At 36.6% G+C, this 22,344-nt stretch overlaps 1 protein-coding gene across 7 annotated transcripts in view; it reads right to left on the bottom strand.

Annotated features, from left to right (window-relative positions):
* Positions 1–22,344, bottom strand: part of CNTN5 (contactin 5) — a 600,552-nt gene that overhangs the window by 36,987 nt on the left and 541,221 nt on the right. For all 7 annotated transcript variants that reach the window (XM_038141215.1, XM_038141204.1, XM_038141258.1 and 4 more), the window contains one exon: positions 11,224–11,344. In XM_038141215.1, coding sequence (XP_037997143.1) covers positions 11,224–11,344 — 121 coding nt within the window. The remainder of the gene's footprint in view (positions 1–11,223; positions 11,345–22,344) is intronic.

Raw genomic sequence — 22,344 nt, 5'->3', positions numbered from 1 at the left:
TTGGAGCCCTAGGCCCAGAATTATATAATGGTCCCAAGCACAAACAGGATTAAAGGGAAATATTTTAGTATATTTCCTTTATAACAATATTTCTCCCATGCACTCTGAATATTGTTAAAGTGTTTCTAGCCACTATATTATAACAAAAGAATATGCACCTTGCTGATATTAAAGGATGTGAAATAATATTTATACAGACATCCCCTGCTAAATTCTCAATATATTTTGTTGTCAGAGCTCTCTCCTGTTTTTTAAATGTTTTAGATGCATTCCTAGGCATGACAGTGTGTCATTATGCTTTCAGAGATGTGTGCTCTTACACAGTCTGCAGGGTGACTGCCAAAAAGCATTTCAATTTCCAACAGCAGGCATACTTGAAAGTGGATTAATAAAGGACAAAGGCCTCAGTGATGACAAATGTATGACAGTTAGCCAGGACATGAGTGCTATGCAGATGTCACTCATTTTTGTAGAAATCTCATTAAATTTGATGCTTGGATGTTATCATTCATGGTGTCAGTCAGATGGCTAATGCAGAAAGGTTTTTCTCCCAAGGGCTGTGTTATTGCTCAGGATCTCTAAAACAATTTTTTAGCTGAGAATAGCCAATTGAGGAAAAAATGCATGGTCTGTTCAAATGCTTATCTGGAAACTAGACAGAAAATGACTGGTCATAAATGCACTATAGTGCAGTCGACCTTCATGAAGAAGACATTTGGGGCTGTGATAGGCTCTTACACAACTCTAGGAGCACTGGGAACCCATTGTCAAGGATATTAGTCAGTTATCTCCTTTCAGAGCAATTCCATAGATTGATACTTCATATCAGGACATGCATGACTGCATTTTGGCAAATTTGTTTTATGTATCTTTTTATTGTTGGAATGATCATCCTGAGAGGTTGTTAGATTGCTTGCCGTGATACAATGTTAATGTGAGAGTTCTTGAAAAACAATTACCAAAAATAGCTGTAGTCATTCAGTGAGGCAGTGCCCTTTCCTATGGATCCCAGAATATGCACTGATTTACTTCACTGCTGCCTGACCAGGAGAATTCTTACTTTTCCAAACAGCTAAGAAGCCTGATATGTAGCAGTTCACAAACACAGATTTCTTGACCCGAAGATTTTTGTTTTTTGAATGACAAGGTGCACTGGCTTGTCATCAAGAAGGTAGCGGTTGAGAGAAAGAGTATAAGAAAGAGGCAGTAACTACAGAATAGTGGGAAAGGCACGAAGAACTGCAGCATAAAACAGGAGCTTGATTGTTGCAGCATAAATCCCTTTTGCTGTACCCAACTATGACTCCGTGTTCACATGTGGTGGAAGAGATGATGGAGAGAAATTTGGATGAATAGTAGATGCTAGAGCCACTCTGGTTTTAGTGGATGCATCCATAATGCCAGTCTCTCCATGTGTGGTTTCTGTAAGGAACATAAGGGCTGTGGGCTGATGGAGAGGTTATAACCCAGCCAGTGTCAGCATAGACAGGAAAGTTAGGCTTAGAGCTTGAATGTAAGTAAAAGAAGACATTGACTATTTCAGCCTGAATGGTCTCAATTCATTTCAGGGATAAGGGTCAAGATAAATTCCCAGTGTACTGCCTGAGAACTCCCTTAGTGGTATCTGTCATGTTGCACCCCTTTGCCCTGATGTCTTCTCTGCCTTGTACAAACCAAAAAATAGTGAATTTGGATGAGGCAACCTTGAGAGCTGCTGATTTCTCTGAGCTAAGATTGCAGACTGCAGTCCAGAATGTCTGAGCTGGACTTCTGTGTAGCAGTAGTTTTTGACAGAAATATACGGACAGCACAGAGAACTTAAATTTCATCTAAGGTGTAAAAGCACTAATAGCCTAGGAATTGATCCTGGATGAAATTGCTAGCAGTTCCCAAATACTGAGTAAGAAACTCAGTTTTGGCAGTGTCTCTTTCTTTGGCACGGCCTGCTGACTACATTTAGTGCTGCAAGGCATCCCTTGCCAGCTGCCTCAACTCTGGTCCATGCTGTTTCCTCCACTCTCTGCAGTCCTACTGTGAGCACCAGCACTCTCAGGACTATGTGTGTCTTTTTCAGGCACTGAGTTAATAAACATCATCACATCTGATCTTTAATTTAGAATTTGTTTCTAGACACTTTTTGACTGAAGTAAGTTCATACCTATAAGTTGCTGCTTGTAAAAAAAGCTTCTTAGAACAGAGGATCATTTTTAAACTCTTGAAAAAATCTTTCAAAATATATGAATCTATTTCCATTTCATATAATTAAAAATATTTTTAAAAAAATTAAAGATCCTATTACAAGATCAAATTGCTGGAAATGTTTTGGTGAAGTCTGTGGGCTAAAGGGCTGATTCTCCATCTACAGTAAAATACTATCTTCCAATGTAATAAATGTGTCAGATGGTACACTGAAGAGGGCTGAAGTACCGATGTAAATTCTAGCCCTTATCCTACCTGCTCTTATGCTGGCAGACAGACCCTACCACAATTCCAAAGGCCCTGTGAAATTATGACTTTTCCAACCAGTGCTTTGGCACAATTAATGGATTACTGTGGGCTGGGGCAAATCCTAACAGGTAGTTTGCCATGCCCATCCTGAGGGAAGAGGACTGGGAATGTCAGTGTATGAATTGGAACTCTGCTGTACCCACTGGCCTCAGGGAACAGTTCTGTATTATGGACATATTCTGTGAGTCCAAATAATGGGGTCTGTGCTCAGGGCATCTTCCTGGCCTTTGCTACAGCTCAAATGTAATTTCAAGGACCAGCAAGAATCTGCTGACCTTGTTTATGTTCCATTTAATAATGTGTTTGAAGGCCTTTAAGCCCAAGAACTTGTCTTTAAGTTTTATTGGCAATATCAAAACAGAAAGGAGCAGGGTGGTCAACCTAACCAGCAGTTCCTGTGTTATATTTGCTCCGGGTCACTAGAGTTCTGAGGAAACATTACTTATCAAAAAATAAAGGATAAGAGTCGATTTGTTGCTTAGATTGCTAGTTTTGCCAGTCTATAAGATGAATAGCTTTAACCTTTTTATTTTATTTTTAGACCACAAAATGTGTACTCAAACCACAGATTGTAGTCACAAGTCACAAAGACTTTCATCCCTTCACACTACCGGATTGTGCTCTGCTTCATTTCAACATCTTACAGCTTGCAGGTAGATGTTTGATTGTTTGATCTCAGTGCTCATATAACTTACAGTAGGCACAGTGCATTTGGTTAGCTCTCAGGGCACCGTCTTAAAATACATGTGTTATTTGTAGGAGGAAGCTGATTTTCATCCCAATTTTAAAGAAGCTTCCTTCCATGTTTGTTTCGTTTTGTTTTTTTTTTTTTTACTAATATTTGTACTGGTCAAAGGATTTTAATTTGCTCGATATATGCTCATAATTTTTCAAGAGAATGCAGCATTTATGCAGACAATTAAGAGGACTGGGCCTTATTTTTTACTCTTAAAAAATCACAGTGTTTGGTGACATCCATAACAATAGAAAACACAATTTGAGCAGTAGGAATGAAAAGGATAATAAAAGCATACAACAGTGAGTAAACAATTACTAAAATACCCGGAAAATAGCCGGCATGTAAATCTACTAAAATCCTTAAGTGGAGATGAATGTGATGGTACCGTAAACAAATGAAACTGTATGCTTAGAGAGCACAGGTCTATTGGTAGTGTAACTGACACCAATACATTATTTCTCCTAAGGTATATTTTATAGTAGATATGTAATGTAAAAATATTTTATAAAGTACTTTTAATAAATTATGTGATCATAGAGTCATTACGGTTGGAAAATACCTCTCAGATTATCAAGTCCAATCATTAAGTTAGCACCATTGTGTCCATCACCAATTCCTCAACCATGCACCCTTTGAACACTTCCACAATTGGTGATTCCACCAATTCCCTGGGCAGCATATTCAAATACTACCCTTTCAGGGAAGAAATTTTTTCCTGATATCTAATCCAAAACTCTCCAGTTTTGGAGACTTGAGTCTCCAGTCCAGTTTTCGACAACTTGAGTCCATTTTATCTTAACCTGATGCTTGTTACATGGGAAAAGGGATTGACCCCTGCCTCACTAAAGCCTTTCAGGTAGGTGCAGAGAGTGATATCCATATCTCTATCTCTATCTCTATCTCTATCTCTATCTCTATCTCTATCTCTATCTCTGTATCCATCTGTCTATCTATCTATCTATCTAAAAATACATAAATTATTAAGCAGACTACATGTGCTGAAACAATTTTTAATGTGGTCATTGATAACTAAAAGGAAACATGAATAAATAATTTCTATGCATTTTATTTATTTGAAATATTTTCTGTTTTAGAAAATGGCACATGTCGTTAGTTAGCACCTCAAACTCAAAACTTGAGCTAACTTGCCTGGCTGCTGCATTGCTGTACTTTCCTGACAGAGACCTCGTCGTCATCTTCTTAGCTACACTCTCCCAGGCTTAGTTACCTTGTACTATCAAGCCTCACTATCTTTTTTTACACTGCTTACACTGCAGAAATTCAAACATTGAGTAAACAATACTGGGACTGGTAGTCTTTGCTCCTTTGTGAGTAGGTGGAGAAATTTTAAGGAAAGAAAGTTTGGAGATGACCTTGCTGCTTCATAGACTGGCAGTGCATAATGCAGCATCCAGCATCTGTCTGAGTAGTTTGAAACCTATACAAACTTACTATTTTGGTTATAATTAATTGTAAACCAGCTTTGCAAGACTAATTTGTGAGTAAGAGTTGATGGAATTAATTTGAAAATTTAATGTTACTGAAACCAGTAATTTCTTATGAGAAAAAGCTTTTATTTAATAAATAAGCATTAACATCCTGGAAACTTGGTAACATTGATTAGGCACTGAAGTTTTCACAGATGTAAATAAATTTTTTTGATACACAGCTTTGTATTTCTCATTCAGTCATGATGATTCTAAAAAGGAATGTCATGTATGAAATGGATAACTGTGAATAATAACTATTCTGGTGTCTGGTGTCACTATCATCTCTACCAATATGGAGGTTTATATAGCAAAAATCACTCACTCTGTTCTAAATGTTTGAAGCACTGCCGCCATCCATATGAGATAAGTATTACAGCAGATTTTGCACTGATCTCTAATCTGCAAGAGACTCTTATTCTTGGAAACTGCTGCTGAACCAGGACTACTGTTCATCTCAGTGTATGTAAAAGGGATCTCTACTTGTAATTGACTATAGGAAGCATCATGATGACTTCTGAGAAAGCAAGTTAGACTCTTGTGTGATGTTCTCAACTTCCCCTATTTTTCTTTGCTAAAGAACAGATGCTTTTTCTCCAGCCAACCCTCCAACCCTTCTTGCAGAAAAAAAAGCAAGGAATATACAGTAAACAGCTTTGGAAGGACATTTTTCTACTCAAGCGTTTTTTCTTGCAGCCTATGGTAAAGAAGTGCTTCGAATGAATTCATTAGAAACAGTGTATTTTAAGAGAAAAGAGATACTTTTTTGCTAAAGTAAATGTAAGAAGAAGACATTTGCTCTTATCTATGACTTCTGCTGGTGTTCTTCAAAACCTCCCAGTCACTGTATAATAGATTTTGTACTGATGAGTTAAATAAACACAAACTGTAAACAAAATACTGTAGCTAATTGAACCAATGTACGGTAGTAAGGGTCAGCCCTTTCATGGTGTCAACCTCTTTATGATAAAAGTATCTATTGTTCTTTTGTCTTTACACCTAAAACATAGTTGAAGCACGGGATCATTTAGATATCCTTTGAAGTGAAAACAAGAAAACACAGATAGCTTCAGATTTCAAGAGCATAATGGAAAATAGGAATGCAATAAGCCCTTTTTGGAAGTTGTGCTTTAAAACACAAATTAATTCAACAAGCAGGCATTGTCTCAAGAAAAGCTGACACATTGCTGGCTACAAGATCACCTGAGACATCTGTGAGAGGCAGGTCTCTTGGCTGGCACTTGGGTGTTTGGTACCCATGTTTGTGATGATATCATTAGTGTCAGAATATGACATGCATATTTGTCTTGTGTTAGAGCCTTCTGCTTAGGTAATCACTTCTTTGTGAAATATCAGTAGAGAGACAACTCGACTACTGGTGTGCCAATGTTAGGTGGAAAACCAGCCAAGCTATAGAATTCTGCAGTTCTGCTCCTCTGCTACTTAATAGTCACTGCAAGTTGAAGATCTGGGTGGACAAATAAAGGCTGGTAGCCAGAAAATGCACACAACATGGGAAAAATATTCTTGGACTGATGTCAAGGACAGGATTGGCACTCATAAAAATCATAAATCACTTCTACTTCTTAAATGGATCTTGTCTTCATGTGCTGAGGAAAACATTTGTTGACTGAGTAGTGAGTATCTGTATTCTCCTGTAAACATTCTTGTTTGCATGGCAAATAGGTATTTTGCATTCCCTGGGGTGAGCAAACAACAGAAGACATAAATGAAATGAAATCAGGTAATAACATGGGTGTCAGGAATGTAAGTCCTTAAAGGTGATTTTTGTTGTAGTCGTTCACTCCACTAAAGCTACTTCTTTGATCATCAGACATACATAATTTCTGTCATGGGATTGCACTTGAGGTACCACATTTGGCTTGGTGCTGGAATAGTTACCAGCTTCTGTGAGAAGCTGTTTTCTCTTCTAGATGTCCTTGAGATGTATCAGCATATATCTTCTTCTGCTGTTATGGGATCTGATGACACTCTTCCAGAAAATATTGCAGAAAATTTACCGCTATCTCCATCTTTGCCCCAGCAGAGGGCAATCTGGTTCAGAGGGTAGCATGCCTGTTATTTAGCTTTTATAAAGCTATTTAGCTTTTCCCTTTCCAATAAACAGTTCAGAGTATTGGCTCAAGGCATTGACAGAGGTTCACCTGAGGGAACCTCTGTTCATTTCTACAGCAGGAGTCAAATCAATGAAAGAAGAAAATATTTTGGACACTGGGGGTGCTCTAAATTGTGCTCTACACATCCAGGTGCTCATTTGTTTGTCACCTGATTTCTGTGCTCCTGGTTCCTCTGTGTTAGAAGGAGGCTTGAACATATCTTGATCCCACTAACAGCCACCTGCAGGTATAGCATGCTTTTAAAGAGCAAGTGTGATTCTGAGTCGTGGTCTGAGACAGATAAAAAGAGTTATCCTACTTCATAGATGAGCACTGCAGTTGCTGAGTTAAGTTGAATATGATTGATACTGCCTCTTCTGCCTTAAATCAGTTCTGGCCTTTGATCTGAATCTTCTCTCATCCTCCCCATATTCAGAGAGTAAAGGACTCTCTGGGGACCTCTACAGAATCAATGTGTGTATCTAGAGGGGGTGGTGGATCTCAGATGAATGAAAGATCATGAGGGTTTTTTTTTTTAGGCATGTAATAATAATAAAAAACCCTGTGATGACAAATTGTGAAGAATTTCATAGAGCTGTATTTTGGAGAGGAAACACTTTTTCAAGTTAGATAGCAGCTTACCTGAATATAAAGAGATGATGCCAGGTATGTCAGGACAGCCCGCCCTTGAAGGTCACTGTTGACCAGCATGAGACTACCAAAATACTTCTCACTCACAACCCACTCCAACAATAAAATGCAAGAAATTTAATTTGGAAAGCTGATGTACTGCCTGACAGGTCCAGTCACTGGCAGAGCATCTCTTCCTAATGAAATCCACATTACTGGCATTTTTAGAAAAAAAAAATGCTAGGGACCACTAAAAAGTTTTTCTTACTTTAATATACATAGTTTAATCACATTTTAGAGAACTTAGAGAAGTATTTGGAGGGGGTTTTTGAGTATTTAGTGCTGATAGGACTTGAATCCTGATTTTGTCCAAACATGACATAGAATATCTTTATATATATATTTTTGAAATGTTCCTGAAAGAGATTCACTAGTCATTTATTGAAAAAATATTAGATACATTTTTCACTTCAAATTACCTAAATTCAAGACCTGTGAGGTAGTGAATTTGAAAATTTAAATTTTGTGTTTAAAAAATTTATAACACATTATAGAAAGTTTCAGAATAGGAATTTGCTGCTGTCTTTATATCCTTTGTTTTTCAGACACACACACACACACACACACACACGCACATATATATGCAGTAAATTCAGGAATCTTCTTGCACCATTAATTACCTTCTTATGAGTAATTAGACACAAAGAAATTGAGATTTACTTGGTACTGTACATTCTCTACTCTTTGTCTTGTCTTTCATTGGTGATATTTTTGAAATATAGCTTTCATTGTATAATGCAGAGCAAAGAAGAGCAAGGGCAAAAATAGAGACATTCCCTGGCATATAATCAAGGGAACTTCCAGTAGAGCAAGTAGTAAAAATTATTTCAAAATAGATAAATATTATTTAATGGTACTCCATATTTTCCACACAATAAATGACACTGAGACATTGCACTTCCTTGAAAATACAGTGGTGAATGTCTGTCTGTTAAAGATCAGGATGTTAATTTTGAGCAACAGAAGTCTGCAAAGTTTGCTTCTGCTTCCTCCATCTAAAGAGGCTGCAGCGAGGTAGAATACTGTTCCAAGTCATTTACAATTAAGTGCTGTCAAAAACTCCTTTGACTTAAAAATAGAGAACCAGTTGAATGCATATTTCAGTTTAAATTTAATCAATTTGGTAGTGGCAGTAATTCTGATATTCATGAATATCTAAAGAAGGGGGAATGAGATTATTTTAATTTAATTTATTCTCTATGTCCAATTTATTTCATGTAGAAACATTGTAAGAAGGACAATTTTTCAAGAAAAAATTACAATGATTTATTAAAATACCATATGAACCCTACAATAAAAGTAATGGTTGAAATGGAGTTACATGCTGGTATGATATTATCAGTAGTATCACTGGTATTTTCTGCAGAGACAAAAGGAGAGAAAGAAAGGTCAGAGCAAGGGTGTGCTGTAGGTTTGCTTATATCAATACATGTAAGAGTGCATAACAAAGCTTCTGCTATATCAGTTTGGCTTTGGGCTGTAACATTTAAAAGAAAAGGATGTTTTGTAATATCCATAAAATGAAGTTATTTTGACTATAAACAGTACTGGAAATAAAGAATAATATGGCTTTGGATTACAAACTTTACTGTGTGATTTTTCTTCATAGAGGATGACTTCCTTTGTCAGGTGGAATTCTTCAGAGTCAACTGAAATATTTACTGAAACATCTGTTTCTGCTGGAATCTTCTCCTATACAACGTCCAGTATCACCGGAAGCTAAACATAAAGAAGTTTGAAAGGTGCTACAGTTTGGGATCATCGGTGTCAAATTGCACACCACTAAATGCACTCTACATGCTGAGATAAGGGAGAAAAAGAAATTAGAGATACTGTAATGAAAATGAAGTTCCTGTAAAAGTATAATGAGACATAGATTAGATTCTTATAAATATTTTTGATTTTTGCACTCTTGACGACTGTAAGGACTAATCATTCACAATTCTATGCTGAAGTTGCTTTAAACTTTTTCTGCAATACAAAACAAAATTTCTTGCTCTATCTTAAAATTATCCAATCGTAGAAACAAGAAAAGGAGAAAATTGTAAGCAAAGTATATTTGAATTCAAATTCCACTACAAAGCAGTTATAACTTTTACTTCAACAGCATGGTGACATGGTGATGAGACTCACATAAATGAATCCTGATAATTCTTACAATGCCTTTTTAAAAATCTAATCTGAGACCTCTTCCTCAGAGAATTTCATTTCTACAGGAAATTCAATAAACTCATTTATACAACCAGTATTCTTAAAAAAAAAAATCTGTAATCAGTCTATCCTAGATAATAACTAAGACCTTTTTTTCACAAAAGTTCAATTTGAAGTTGAGATTGCCTTGTCTATCCATAGAGCCTCCTGCTCCTGTCTGAGACAGACAAAGGGGGCACAAAAGGCCTTGCATAACACAGAAGGATGAATCAGATTTCATAAGGCAGCTAAAATGGTATTACATGGCGAGTCAGCTGAATGCAACCATCCCAATAGTGCCATAGCTCATAGAAATCTGATGGTCTTCAAAGTGTCTTTATGGAAATATTTAACTATTAGTTTCACGAAAAAATGAAGAGGCCTGCAGTCAGCCAGAAACATTTTTTATCATTTAGAACATACATTTACCCTAAAAGTGGTGGATAGGAACACATTAAGTATAAAGACATCTTGGAATGTGATAAAATAGATAATTTTGAAAGATCATAATACCCAAATAATTTTGTCGGTTTTTTTTTTTAATCTGGAGTTTTTAAAATATTAATAAAATATCTACCTTGATTTACTATTTAAAAAATGCATCATCCACAGTAAGGCTACCCAGCTGTGCTACTGTGCTACCTAGCAGAGATCCATCTCTCTTGGCATTGCAGGACCCACCAGTCCTTATGCCAGTAAGTGAATTGCAAATCCTCAGATCACCTCAGGCACTGAGCGCACCTGTCTCTGTGTGTGCGTGTGTGTGTGGGTATGCACCCCTAGTGCAGAATGCAGAACCATTCTGGATGGAGTTGGCATCCTCAGTACGATCTAGGATCCTTCAGGAAAAGGACTATGGGTTCCTGTGCATGATCAGGAATGTTCAATGACAGGCGAAACAATTTAACAGATTATAGGACTGGGGCATAAAGATGCAGTAAACAATTGGTGGTAACAATTCCATGCGTGAAAAACCCCCAAATTCTTGTCATATTATGGGGCCTCTGTTTCATTGTTGATATCTATAATTTTACAAAAGGCTGCATGGGTACCCCTCTTGGGAAATGAATGAATGTTTCTAAACTAAAATAAATGTTCTTAAACTTTCAGCTAAACCTGAATGAATGGCTTGACCATAAGATGAAATGCAAAGCATCAAATAGAAAAGCAAAAACTCATTATACCTACCTTACACAGGTCTGTGAAGGCTAATTGTCTCATTTTAGCTAATCTGGCATACCTTTTGTGCTGTTACCTCTCTTAAAACTGTCTATTAACCCACTGTCTTTTGTTTGTCTCTGCAGTGTCTGCAGGTCAGCTTATGTTGAAACTCCTTTCAAAGACAGCAGGTTAATCACAAATGGCTTCAATAACATAAAATCTGAGGACCATTGCCTAGCAGAGATGTCCCTGAAGCTCATATCTTTATAAGTCCTTGGTACAGCTGTGTGTGGTGATTGTGTTTTCAGGGGAGAACCACAAGCATACTCACCCCTAACAAGCAGCTCTGTCTCATCCGACACGGTGTCCGCTGCGGTCTCAACCCTGCAACCATATCTCCCAGCGTGCATCAGGAGGATGTTCCTGATCATTAAATCTGCAGAGGACGCTTGCTGAAACAGGGATGAAGTGCCAGTTTAAAACTCAGTAAATCTGTGTTCAAGGGAGTTCACAAGGGTGTTTTTTGTACAGTCTGAGCTACTCTTGAATGCAGCTTTCATCTTACAAAATGTATGTGTCCTAATACCCACTTGTGAGGATTATCAGAACAGTGCATTTATACAATATTAGTAGGGATTAAAGAAGAGAATTTCAGGTTTTTAATAACTTTGACTTTGCTTAAAGCACATTGTGCATATTTGCATGTTCAAATCAAATTATTCCAACTAGCACAAAGAAATTCATTAAGGAGATGAACAGAAATATTTCAGATTCTATCCATGGTATTAAAAAAAGTCCTCTTAGAAAATAAGAACTTTCTTCCTCTCCCTCTTTACTGTAATGCAGTGACATTTGGAATATGTCTTGCTACTGTGCTAAAATTAAGATTACTTGAAAGATATCATTGATTAATTTTTTTATTAATAGAGAGGAAGTTAATACTAAATATGAATGAGAAATATCATCTGATTTTCATCCTTTCTGATGAAATATATGTGTATTTAATGTTGAAAAGTGCAAAATATAGAGAGAGAATGTAAACAGAGAACCAGTTCAAATTTCTATTTTTTAGAATTTTAGCCAATGGTCATTACAATTCCCCAAAGTTCACTTTAAGAAACATTAATCGAGTATAGGCATTTCCTTCCTCAGATTTGGTTTACTTTGTTAACCAAGCAAACACTGTCAGTCTTTCCTTGAACTATGTATTTCTATCCCATTCAGTGGTTCTAATTTGAGTAATTTTGATCATGAGCGAATAGAATTGTACCCTGCATTCAAAATGAAATCTTTCTAGGGGTGTAAGTATTAATACTTCTCTAGCTGTGTTGGAATTCTGTCACTGAATTCACCTAGATTCATATTTGTTTGTTTTTTGGTTTATACTTATTCTGTGCTCATGTAGACACATTCAGATCTTTATCCTTATTCATTAGCAAGTTATGAGCCCCCTCTTTATAACTAGCTGTTCATATGTGCATGACCTTGTTCTTCATAGGATTGAATTTCTTGTCTGTTCCCATCTGTTATTTTCATCATCTGCTGTATTGGTAAGTTGTCCAATTTTGTACCGTACAATTGACATTTGCATACTTCTTTCTTTTATGCCAAGGTCATTAATGACAAGATGAAATAGGATTCATTTCAAGATACAATCTTCTATAATTTAGTTTTTTCTTTTAGGCAGAAGAGTTCCTTTGCAGCATGTCTTGGCAACTTCTTCAGTCAATCTTCTCTTCATTTGCATTAACTAACTTGTCATAATATTCCATGTAGCATCAAGGCAAAATCTTTACCAAAGGATATTCAAATGCAAAGAAGGAAAAGGGAGGTGGAGACATTAAGGCTGCCTCTGAGGCCAGAGTGAATATGGGCATGATCTATAGCTTAATAACCCTGTAGATCTAAGAGCGTGATTACCATGGAGTGTTTTGCCTTCTGAAGTGGCCTAGGTAATGATGTTGCTGAAGGGAAGATAGTCAGGCCAGTCAGGCCATAATGCAATTCTTATATTCTTGCTCTGGCATATGAGAAATCACAGCAGGGGAAATGGATACCTCAGTTCTCTACAGCTTGAAATGCAAAAGAAGAGCACACAATGTGCACAATCCTACCAGGAGTCAAATTTAGGATATAATTTTTTTTAAGTTGTGTAACAGTAGCATTTACTAGCTATTGAAATGGGTTGCTCAAGATCACTAGTGATCTTAGTACAAAGCTTTAGTTACTAAAAGGATAAGACCAGAATCAGTCCACATTTGTTCTCTCTTGAGAGTAATTTACATCTAATATGTGTTTTATTGTTAAGAGGAATAGCATAATGGATAGCAACTGTCTGGTTTCGTTGTTCAGGAGCTGTTAAAAGCCTAGGCTGTCACTCTAACTTCCAGAGGGTTCATGAATGTGTAAATCCTAATATTGTTATCAGGAAAAATATATGTATTTCTCTGCACACCTGTGTCACTGGGCAGACAAGCATCAATTGAAAAAAACATTGCTGTAAGTAGAGAGCAGTGCAAGGCAATAGATCTCCATGAAACACTTTTATTACCACATAAGAGGATGTGCTGCCAGCATTCCTGAGGATGTGTGAGTGGATTAAACACTGACTGTGTTTAATACAGATAGGTATATGCTCAGACACTGGATTCTTGATCATAATCAAGAAAATAATGACACATTTTAGCTTCCTTTTAGCTAAGTAGGAGATATGTTTGATCAGGGACTCTAAAAAAATACTGCATTAGTGCTATTCTGCGGCATGTATAAAGTGGTCTTCACTAATTTTACAGACTCGTCCAAGTCTTGAAAGACAAATTGTTTGTTGATTAGTTTATCCTGTAATGAGAGGCTCTAGGCCACAAAAAGGTCTGGGGGAGGTTAGACTTATGTGCTGACTTACCGTGTCTCAAGAAAAATCCTGCACCATGTCATTGTGGCTGCTACTTAAACTTGAACAATTACAATCCAGTTTAAAAAAAACCAAACTACTAAGTGGAAATGCAGCAGAGATGCTATTAAGAAAAGCATCTAAAGTCAGAAACTTTCTTGTGTTTTTAGACTTCTGTCAGTGGAAAAAGACATCATGCTTTAGCAAAGCAGAGACATTCACTTCCCCTTGGGGGAAGACAAAAACTGGGTGATATGAATGCAAACAATGTAGGAAGGACTCTCTCACCTGGGCTAACATGATTTAGGACAGCCTGGTGTATCAGCAACTTTGTGATCTCAATTTTATTCAAAACCAAAATTAGTGGCATTTAAATTTCTTTGTCTAGGTCTAAATTTTGATGATATTAAATGCATGTTTTTAAAAGCTGCCTTTTATTTTACTGATTTTATGGTCTTTCTTGACAGGGAATATTTTGCAAGAAGCGTGTTAGTTCAAAGTAGCATTTTATTAGAAAAATCCATATTCCTTGGTGTTGCATCATTTATTACCCACTTAGCCAAGTATCAGTACTTTAATCTCAGTATAAACTTCTACTGTGTGAAATGTTGATTGTATTTTACTGAAGCTAAAACTTAAAAGAAAAAAAACCCAAAACTGATAGGTTGAGCAACCAACTTTTACCGATTTTCAGGAACGCTAAGAGTAACCTTCAAGATCAGCATCAGCTACAGACCTGCTGTACACTGTTGATCTTCATTAAGCAGCAAATAAATAATAATAGAGCTCAGAATCCTATCTGTCATGACTAATGTTTCTCTCCAGGACTACAAATTATTGAATCATTCATATTATGCTCCCTAACATCCCATTCATCTAGATCTGGGCAGCTCCAATGCTGAATGATATGTCTAGCTATGACTCTGTCTGCTTCAGCGTGGTATGCTGTCTGAGGTCATAGTCATGTCTGCAATATATCTAATTAGCTATACATTAGTTGTACATATTGCTTGAAGCTATTTCTTTTTCAGAAATTGGTGCCACCTATGCAATAGCATTTGCTTTTGATGTGGAAATATTTCCCCAAATTCAGAAAGGCTCCAAAGAACATATAACATGCATTCTTTGCTCAATAGTAATGACATCATTGAATTTGTCTTTGGCACTCATTGCCCTAATATTTGGGGGGTTTGCAGAAATAAAAAAAAAAACCCACACAAACAAACAAAATAAAAAAGACAATTTTCAGAGAATTTTCTCTTGGGGAATTAATACCTCTTCAGCCATCTCAAATACCCACAGAGAGGAACTTGTGTGTGGATTTTTTTTCTATTTCCTTCTCATAAATCTTAAGAGGTTGTTGTGGGAGCCTGGGCTGATACTAGTTAGTTACCCAATCAATCACTTAACTGCCCAAGTGCAGAAGGTGTGCACATTATCACCAGAGGCTACAGCTGCGTGTTGGATAAGGTAAGGGAAGATGCTGACAAGAGGCAGATCCTGTAAGCTGGGTTCCTACTTTTTATCATGCCAAAGTCCTTACAGCAGTGGCTAGCTGTGGAAATTCAGGGAAGTGGCAGGATATTCACACACAGCCTGAAGGAATTCACCCCTTCTAGTGGACCATAATTGGCTCAGTTTTACTGATATAAGAGGCAGCTGTGATGTCTTATTCTTAGAATGTGTCACAAACCATCAGACGGATGAAGTGTCCCATGATTCAAAGTATTACATCATCCAGTGTAAAATTCCCTGGCCCAGCGGAGGTACTTGCGCATGCCCACCCAAACCTGAGTAAATATAAACCCAGTGGGTTTTGTGTTTCTCCCACCCCTCATGGCTCAAAACAGTGACAATCACTTTGACTAGTCTGGGACCTTCACCACTGAGAAGACCAGAAGAAGAGAACCAACAGAATCCATGCAGTGGTGACATATTCCCTGTGTCTCTATCATTCTCTTTCTTTCCCTGCTCCCACTCTCTTTTCCTATTTCTTTCTCTTTCTTCCCCTTTCTCCTTCACATTTACTGTTAAATAAAAATCCATACTAATGACTTTGACATATGGTCTCCTTTGCACCTTAATTTGGGCAAAGACATCTCTCTCATTTTAATAACCAGATCTTAACGGTTGTGAGTTGCTTTGCAATAAACAACTTTTACATATGTTTCTTCCCTCAAATGAAGATAATTAAACTTCTTCTTCCTGTGAGAGTGAGTTTATTGTCCTGAGCCAGTTGCTAGGATACCTTTCTGTTAATCTGTCCATTCATTCGCTGAGTTTTTATCTCTAAACTAAGGTGGTCCATTCAGTGTATCCACCCTTTTCTTCTGAAGACTGCACAATTCTAATTTCTAATCAATTTCTGAAGACTTTTCACAATTTCTAATCTGTCTGCTTTTGAAATGGAGCTCACAGTTACACCCTAGAGCACTTTCTTAACATCTAGTAAGTCTTTTGTTCCCTTCTCCCTATCTCTTCCATGAAAGAGTTACACTTGGGTTGATTATTACATAATTTATGACATATGCTTAAAATACGGAATCATATGTGGAAAATCTATATGAAATATCATTATTTTGTCATTGTATCAAACCCAGCTTTCATTTGATCTTCTTCTAATGCTTCTCATTTTCCACATTCATTATAATACTTCCTTTCAGCACTCCAACTGCAGTTCTTTGAATGCAGCTCTGATTTATCTTGGAAAGAGGGATAAAAAGCCAAAGAAGTTCATAGTACTGGGTAGTCGGTAGAGATGACGTATTGACCCACAGCTCTCAATTTCTGCACTGCAGGAGCTGGAGGACTGCCTAGTACTGTGCAGAGGATTCAGGCTGTGAACTCAGCCTGGACAACATGTGGTGAAAACTGTCTCTTTGCCTGGGAAGAATGTGTCTAAAATGGGTAATGAGAATATTACAAACGATCATGATTCAACAAAAGCTTAAATCAAAGGGAAGAAAAGAATGGGCAAACACTGACTGCCATTGCAGGAAAACTTTTATGATGAAAGCCAAAGTGGAGTTTGGGCCACTTTACTATGTATGACTACAGGGGCTTATCAAGGTTTGCTGCCTGTCACCTAAATCTCTTGACAGTGAGAGGCGAGGATGCTTTCCTACAAAGTGTTTTTTCTACAGAAGAGAGTGCTTGGGAGGTACTAAAAGCCTAAAAAGATTATATTCTGTTTAAATTGAGAGCAATAAAACAATGCTCTGTCGAGTAAAAAGGACTATTTGTTCCTAAACAAGAATGACCTGGGTTGTTAGTGATAGCTTTTTCAACTTAAATGATCATTTAAAACATATGGGAGTTTTTACATATAACACACAGGTTAGGTGAATTCCTGACTCATATATTACTTCATTTAGCAAAATAGCCTTTATTATTGAAATTCAGTTAGATTTAATTGAAAAATTATTTCACAGTTTATTTTTGCTATATTTGAATGTCAATGGAGGTTTTTTTTAGAGAGATTATCTGAAGCAAACAAATGATTTTACAGAATAACCTTACGGCAGTGTTATCTTTGTATCATCAACAGTAAGTGAGGACCAGCAATACAATAAAGTTCTTTTAAATAATGCTGACAGTTATATGTACATTATGATGGATTTTTGTCTTCAAGCCAAATTCTGTCCATATTCTGTTTAGGACAACTTAAGTACCATTTCATGCAAATTCTCAGGTTTGGACATATCAACTACATCTGTCTACTGTTTGTGATGATTACAAATTGCAAATATTTAATCTGAGAAGCAGCAGATTTCTTGGTTGGTATATTGGCAATGGAAAATTATATTCTGACCTCTGCCTTTTAATTGTATAAGCACATTTAGAACAAAGAAGATGAAATCATTGTCATCAGTTTTGTTGTGATCAATGGTATAAAGCAGGATAATAATGGTAATCTATCAGTATCCAGGCTGATGCAGACTGACTCAGGCATACCTGATAAAACATAACTTGCATTTCCCCTGTCTATAAGAAGTTGAAAGGAGGTCATTAGGTTTGTGAATCCTTAAGAATCATGCGGGGGGAGTGCAGACTCTTTGAGGGGCAGTATTTATGAACAGTTTGCATAGACATAGCAAGAATTATGAAAAGATTTGTTTTCGTGAGTATTGGGGTCTTTGAGTGGATGCCAGAGAGTGATGGAGTGTTGAGAGTGGAGAGGGAGAACCTGAATAAACTTGAAATGCTTCAAATGCATTTCAAGTGCATCTTGAATTGCTGCAAATGAGTTAGATTAATTTTATTGAATAAAGGTAGAAAAAAGAGATGAAGTTAAAAGAATATCAGCTGTCAGATGGTCTGTCATGTACTGGGGTAGTTTTGTGAAATCAAGGGATTAACAAAGACATGGAAAAAGCAGTGAGAATGTGAAGGAATGAGAAAAGAGATGGGATATGAAATGGCAAGCTTCAGGACAGAGATGCCCACTGCACTACTGATGCTAAATTCATGTTCTGTATTTGAGAATTTATTACCATGAGAAAAAAGGAAGAAAAGACCTCTAGAGGCTTCCTCCGGTGCAGTAGGTGACAATGACAATGATGATTATGTTTGGCTGTTTTTTTTTTTCCTAGTGTTATATCATTTTCTTTGGAACTGACTTACACTTCCTATTTGTTAATATTCATTGGAATATCTTTATTAAGAGTAGTTGTTACACAATGATTGATTGTTAAGATTCTTAGTATCTATATTGTTGGATAATGTTTATGAAGTATTTATGTGAAGGTTATCTACTGTGCTGCATGCTGTGTCTTGGTTTTCCAAACACGAGAAAAAGGGGCAAGAAGTAGAGGTGAGCTTCAGGACAGTGAAAGCTTCTTCCCATGACACTTTTCTGTAACAACACAATTGAGGTTTGCAGGTGCAAGGCCTCAAGAATAAAACCAAAAGATTGGGAGTGTAAGAACTGCAATGGGGAAGTACTGTCAGGAAGGCTTTGGAAAGCACTGACACAGCAGCTGGGGAGAAAGGCTGCAGAGCTGCAAGTGTAAAATAGCCAGCAGAGCTTTAAATGGAGGCTTCTTTAGGAACTGATATTGATCAGTTGTTCAAACAATCGACTCTGCTGTTATAGCCCAGATTAACACTGTGCCAAGCAGTTAAATGATCCATCAGCTTCAAGTAAACAGAGGGAGGAATGGACTGTCATGAAATGTCTTTTATTTATCCCAAGGTTTTTTGCTTTAGAGTGTTTCTTGTAAACAAGGAAAGGTACAACATACCACAATGGAACAAACCAGTAAAAATTATCTGACTGTATTGCATGACTTATTACAATCATTTTTAATGGAAGTTGGTCAGGAATTTTAAGAGGTTCACATTTTCTGAAATTTTTTGTTATCTCCCTTGTCTAAAATAAAATTAAATAGAAGAATTCAGAGAATTGTTAAGGTTGGAAAAGACCTCTAAAATCATTGAGTCCCACTGTTAATTCAGCACTGCCGTGTTCACCCTTAAACCATATTCCCAAGTGCCACATACACACTCCTTTTGAACATTTCCAGGATTAGTGATTTCACCACCTCCTTGGACAGCCTGTTCCAATGCCTGACCAATTGCAGTGAAGAAATATTTTCTAACCTCTAATCTAAATCTCCTCTGGTGCAACCTGGTCACTTCCTCTCAGCCTGTCCCTTGTTACCAGGGGCAGGAGAACTGATTCCCACCTCTTTAGATCCTCCTTTGAAGTAGCTGAAGAGGGCAGTAAGATCCTCCTCAGTTTCCTTTTCTCCAGGCTAAACGAGATCAGATGTTGCTTATCATCTTTGTCCCTTACTCTCTATTAAGAGCCAAAGCCACAAGCACTTGCATGCAACAATTTACACACTTTTTTGATTCTAGGAAAAGTTTGGAGTGTCTCTTTTTAACACAGGATCAAATAAATTCAATCAGTTCACTAGAACTGTTTATATATCCTGGGAGCAACACATGGTGAAATGCAGTATTACACTGTGGTCTTTGTGTTTGGATTTTGATTTGTAGTTACCAGTCATAGAACTCAAAGTCCAGAAATCCTTATTTTATTTAGTACACTATCTAATTTACAATAGCTATTTATTACCAAAAGACAAGACGTCTTTTTTTTTTTTTGTTTAAACTGCTCTTGATTGCTCAAATAGGTAACTGCTGTAGCATGACAAGTGGGCATAACCCAGTAATGAGCACAGGGCTGAAATATCTAGAGATTAGAGTTGACAGTAATGGCTGTGTTCAGCCTCTTCCATCAGCAGGAAAGGATTGCAACAGACAGTGAAACAAATTAGTAGCAATGACTCTGATATGGCAGATTTACCCTGAAGAGAAATTCACTGTGCAAAGATCTTGTTGTCTTCTGCAAGGCTTCTGACAACTATTGCTGTTTTCCTCATGTGGGGAGGCAGTCAGGGTGTTACGTAAAATCCCTGTTTAATTAACCTTGTTTGGGTTTGCATCCAATAAAGAGGAAAGACATTATTATTAACAGCCTGCTGTTTTAATTGATTTCATGTAGTGTAGAACTTAGCTCTTCCTATTTAGAAATACTTAGGAAATGTTAATCTTAATTTCTCAAATATGATAAAAGTACTACAAGAAATGAGGGACTGATTTCAAAATACAAGAAAAGGCAGAAATTTATGCATTGTCCAAAATTCTAGGTTATCAAATTGAAGTCTCCAGTGCTAGGCAGGAATTAATTGCATTGTCCAATCTGTATCTGCTGTCCTTTTTAAAGCAAAACAGTAGATTTCCATTCACTTCCATGTGAACAAATAACCATTGTAAAATATAACATGACAAGTTGTACCTATTGCTTTCCCTGGTGGCAGTTTCAGCTTAGATCAAAGACCAAGAACATATTTAGACCAAATCACTTTCCTGAGTCTGAAAAGTCAAGGTGAGGGACATTAAGAGCAATGCTGTTGCTTACCAGTCTGTGGGTAACCACAGTAAATAATTTTGTTTGGCTGCTATAAAAACAGTATCAGCCTTCAAATACAGAGTTGGAATTATGATGGTTGGATGAAAATCTATGGAAAAAATTTTTAGATGAAAAAGGAATATGTCTATGAGAAAATTAAGGTCAGTAGAGATTTTAGGAGAAAACATTTTGAATATAATTTTGACTAGGACGTCTACATTTGGCACAGGGGACAGAAAATCAAAGTTATCCTAATAAAAACAAGCAAATCTTTACTTTCTGAGTTCATTGCATACTGTGTTGCTACAAGAAAATTTTGGATATTCAGACTTCCATGCAAATTTTTTTCTATTACACAGATTATCCCTCACAGAACCTAAAATGTTATCAAGTCTTTTGCTAGGCAAAATAAGACTTTACCAATGCCAGAGTATTCTGGTTTTATATAACCCTTGGCATTATTGTTCTTCCATGAAATGTACGATGAAGTTATGTGTACACGTCATTTGGGATGTTTTCTTTTCCTAGACTTCTATTTGCAGTCATTCCAGTGGAAATAAGCTGGCCCATTGTCCTTAATATTCACTTCATGTACAAGTTGACATCCTTATCACACTTATCTTTTTGCCAGGCAAGTCCTTGAAGTACCTAAATTGGTGTGGGCACTAAATCATTGATATCTCAGTAAGGAACAGCCAAAATACCTTTGGCTTGTATGAAAAATTAATTCTCAATATGAAAAAAATTAACAGCTTTTTTTTTTGGTACAAAAGCTACTGATATAATTTCTAAACAAAAATAGTAATATTTATTAGTAAGATGAAATTTTCTTTCTAATTGTAATTGCTAGGGATCATGCAATTTTAGTAAGTGAAAATTTATCTACAGTGCAAACAGATGTTACTTTGGTGATAGCTTTTATAATACTGCATTAAGCATCAAGATGTTCATCATACTTAACACTTGGGTTTGCCACAGTGGAAGTATGAGCACTGCAACCAGTGATGAGAAATTTACAGTGGTTTTACTATTAGCAAAACCCATTTAAATAATGTTTAATTTGTCAGGCTTTAAAACAAATAAGCAAACTGCAGGCAAGCCTGAAAATATTTTTATCTGATGAAGTATCAGTGTATGGACAAAAAATGAACATATTATTCTGTGGCTTCATGCACACAAAAGATATTATTTTTCTTAAACATACTCCCTTAAAAAGCATTTTGTTCAGGATCAACTCATGCGATTTTGAAGTGTTTCATTCAGAACAGCAATGTAAGGGATATAGATAGAACTCTATCAGACTTCAGGTTCCTCTTTTCTCCATTCATAAAGCTATGGCTTTAACTCATTATATATCTCAGCTTTGAAACTGGATAGGTTAAAAGAAATTTCATGACAGCAAAAAATGAGTTTTATCTTCCTTTGTCCCTGCTACTTGGTCATGCTTTAGATTTTAGTGAAGTAAAGAAATACATTTTTAACCTTTTGATTAATTTCTCATTCTCATGTAGTTAACAGAAATTATAGTGAAAGACAATTGACAACATTCCACAAATGAGTAGGTATGGGAATCGTGTCAAAACACAAAAAAATTCTTCTATTACCACAGTCGCTATTGCTACTTTCAAGATTTGCATCTCTCA

This window comes from Motacilla alba, chromosome 1, assembly GCF_015832195.1.
Source record: "Motacilla alba alba isolate MOTALB_02 chromosome 1, Motacilla_alba_V1.0_pri, whole genome shotgun sequence".
Classification (NCBI taxonomy): Eukaryota; Metazoa; Chordata; class Aves; order Passeriformes; family Motacillidae; genus Motacilla; species Motacilla alba.
This window is presented reverse-complemented; position numbering and strand designations above follow the sequence as displayed.